Below are 2,235 nucleotides of genomic sequence, written 5' to 3' on the forward strand. Positions count from 1 at the left end.
AGCAGGAGGAGGAGGAGGTGGAGGAGGAGGAGGAGGAGCAGGAAGGGGCGATGGAAGAGGTAGAGGAGGAGGAGGGGGGGGCGGCTGAGGAGCCGGAGGGGGGCGAGGAGGCGGAGGAGGAGGAGGAGGCGGAGGTGGTCGTGTCGCTCTCCGAGTTCAGCGGCTACTTGACGCGTGGCGGTGGCAGACGAGACGACGGAGCGAGCGAGCCCGAAACTCTCCTCTCTGTCCGGTCGGGCGACCTCGCGCGGGGAGATTGCAATCTCAGGGCCCTCGGAGCCTCCGTTCCGTTCAAGCCGCCGCTGCCACCTCCGTCGTCGCCACCGCCGCCAACGCCCTCTCTTGCCCCGCCGCCGCCACCGCCGCTGCCGTTTCAGCAGCAGCCGCAGCAGCGGTGGCGGCAGCAGCAGCAGCAGCAGCAGCAGATGGCGCGGCAGCTGGCGCAGCAGCCGCCGCAGCAGCAGCAACCGCAGCCGCAGCAGCAGCCGCAGCCGCAGCAGCAGCAGCAGCAGCTGGCGCAGCAGCCGCAGCCGCACTGGCATTGGGTGTCCTACACCGAGACGGCGGCGGCGGAGGAGCGGCGGCAGGCGCATGACGGAGAGTGGTACAGCAGGCTCGAGATTCGCCGAGATTCGCCGAGATTCGTCGAGATTCGCCGAGATTCGCCGAGATTCGCCGAGATTCGTCGAGATTCGCCGAGATTCGCCGAGATTCGCCGAGATTCGCCGAGATTCGCCGAGATTCGCCGAGATTCGCCGACGCGAGCGGTACAGTAGGCCCGACTTCCGTCGAGTATTACGGCTTCCTAGACACTTCCCTGTGGACTATTCCTAGACAGTTCCCAGACTGAGAGATTGGTGCAGCAGATCCAACTTGGCGCTACGGCTTTCTTTCAGCGCGTTCAATGTCTCGTGAGCTGCTTCCGCAGGTCGGAGTTCGTCGAGTACTACGGCGGAACCGCCGAGTGGGACCGAGCGGGAGATCGCAATCTCCTGGCGGGAGATCGCAATCTCCTGGCGGGAGGTTTCAATTTCCTGGCGGGAGATCCCAATCTCCTGGCGGGAGATTCCAACGGCCATTTTGGCTCACGGCTCAAGGACTCTCTCCCTCGGAGGAAGCATCGGCATTAATTAACAGTTAATCAACAGTTAATTAATCATTAATTAGGACTATCTCCCTCGGAGGAAGCATCGGAACCAGCCAAAGCCGTGCTACGAGTGGCGCGACAGCGGGCAGTGCAGCAAGGGCGCCGCTTGCAGGCGCGCGGAAGACCTCCCCCTCTCTCCCCATCTCTCCCCATCTCTCCCCATCTCTCCCCGCTTGCGGTCGAGCCAGAGAGGAATCAAGGAGTTAATTGACTAATTAGCCGCCTGCAGGCAATCGCATTCGGCAGAGCTTAAGTAATTAATTGACTAATTGAGTAATGAACTAACAAGTTGATTGCAGGTACTCCCATGCGGTCGAGCCTCCGCACACGCGTTTCGCGCGGCCGGCGGCGGCGGCCGGGGTAGGAACGGCGGCGGCGGCGGGGGCGGCGGCGGCGGCAGGAACGGCGGGGGCGGCAGGAACGGCGGCGGGGGCGGCGGCGGCGGCGGCGGGGACGGCGGCGGCGGCGGAGGCGGGAACAGCAGGAACGGAAGGAACGGCGGCGGCGGTGCACGCGGCGGTTGTTGCGTCGGCCGGGGCTGCAAGCCGAGAAGGCAACGGTGGTGCGGAGGGGGGCAGCGTCGTGTCCGTCGCGAACTTGCCGTGGTCTGCGACGGACGAGCAGGTCCGGGGGAGATATGGGGAGATATGGGCTCGCCGACCCTAGAAGCGGAGATCTGGGGGAGATATGGGGAGATATGGGGAGATATGGGGAGATATGGGCTCGCCGACCCTAGAAGTGGAGATCTGGGGGAGATATGGGCAAGTAATGAAGAAGTTAGTTCGCTTAGTTGATGAGATTAAACAACTACCGAGCAGGCCCGGGCGGCCTTGATTACGTAACGAGTTCTCTCATAACGGCCTTCATTGATTCACGAGTTCATTCATCACCTAATGAATCAAGCGACGGGCAGGTCCGGGCGGCTTTTGCCGGCTGCGGCGAGATCACGGAGGTCGAGTGCAGGACAGAGCACCTGCGGGGGGCGAGACGCCCTAGAAGCGGAATCTCCCCCCCTATCTCGCCGTATCTCCCCGTATCTCCCCGTATCTCCCCGTATCTCCCCGTATCTCCCCGTGTCTCCCCGTATC

General features: G+C 63.5%; 1 protein-coding gene across 1 annotated transcript in view; it reads left to right on the plus strand.

The window, feature by feature from the left end:
* The window catches only part of EMIHUDRAFT_468927 (hypothetical protein), a gene marked incomplete at its 5' end in the record, with an annotated part of 18,784 nt that overhangs the window by 3,484 nt on the left and 13,065 nt on the right, over positions 1 to 2,235 (plus strand). The window contains 3 exons of the mRNA XM_005779329.1: positions 6 to 545; positions 1,168 to 1,235; positions 1,447 to 1,771. Of these exons, the coding sequence (XP_005779386.1) occupies positions 6 to 545; positions 1,168 to 1,235; positions 1,447 to 1,771 (933 nt within the window). The remainder of the gene's footprint in view (positions 1 to 5; positions 546 to 1,167; positions 1,236 to 1,446; positions 1,772 to 2,235) is intronic.

This window comes from Emiliania huxleyi (assembly GCF_000372725.1).
Source record: "Emiliania huxleyi CCMP1516 unplaced genomic scaffold EMIHUscaffold_232, whole genome shotgun sequence".
NCBI lineage: Eukaryota > Haptophyta > Isochrysidales > Noelaerhabdaceae > Emiliania > Emiliania huxleyi.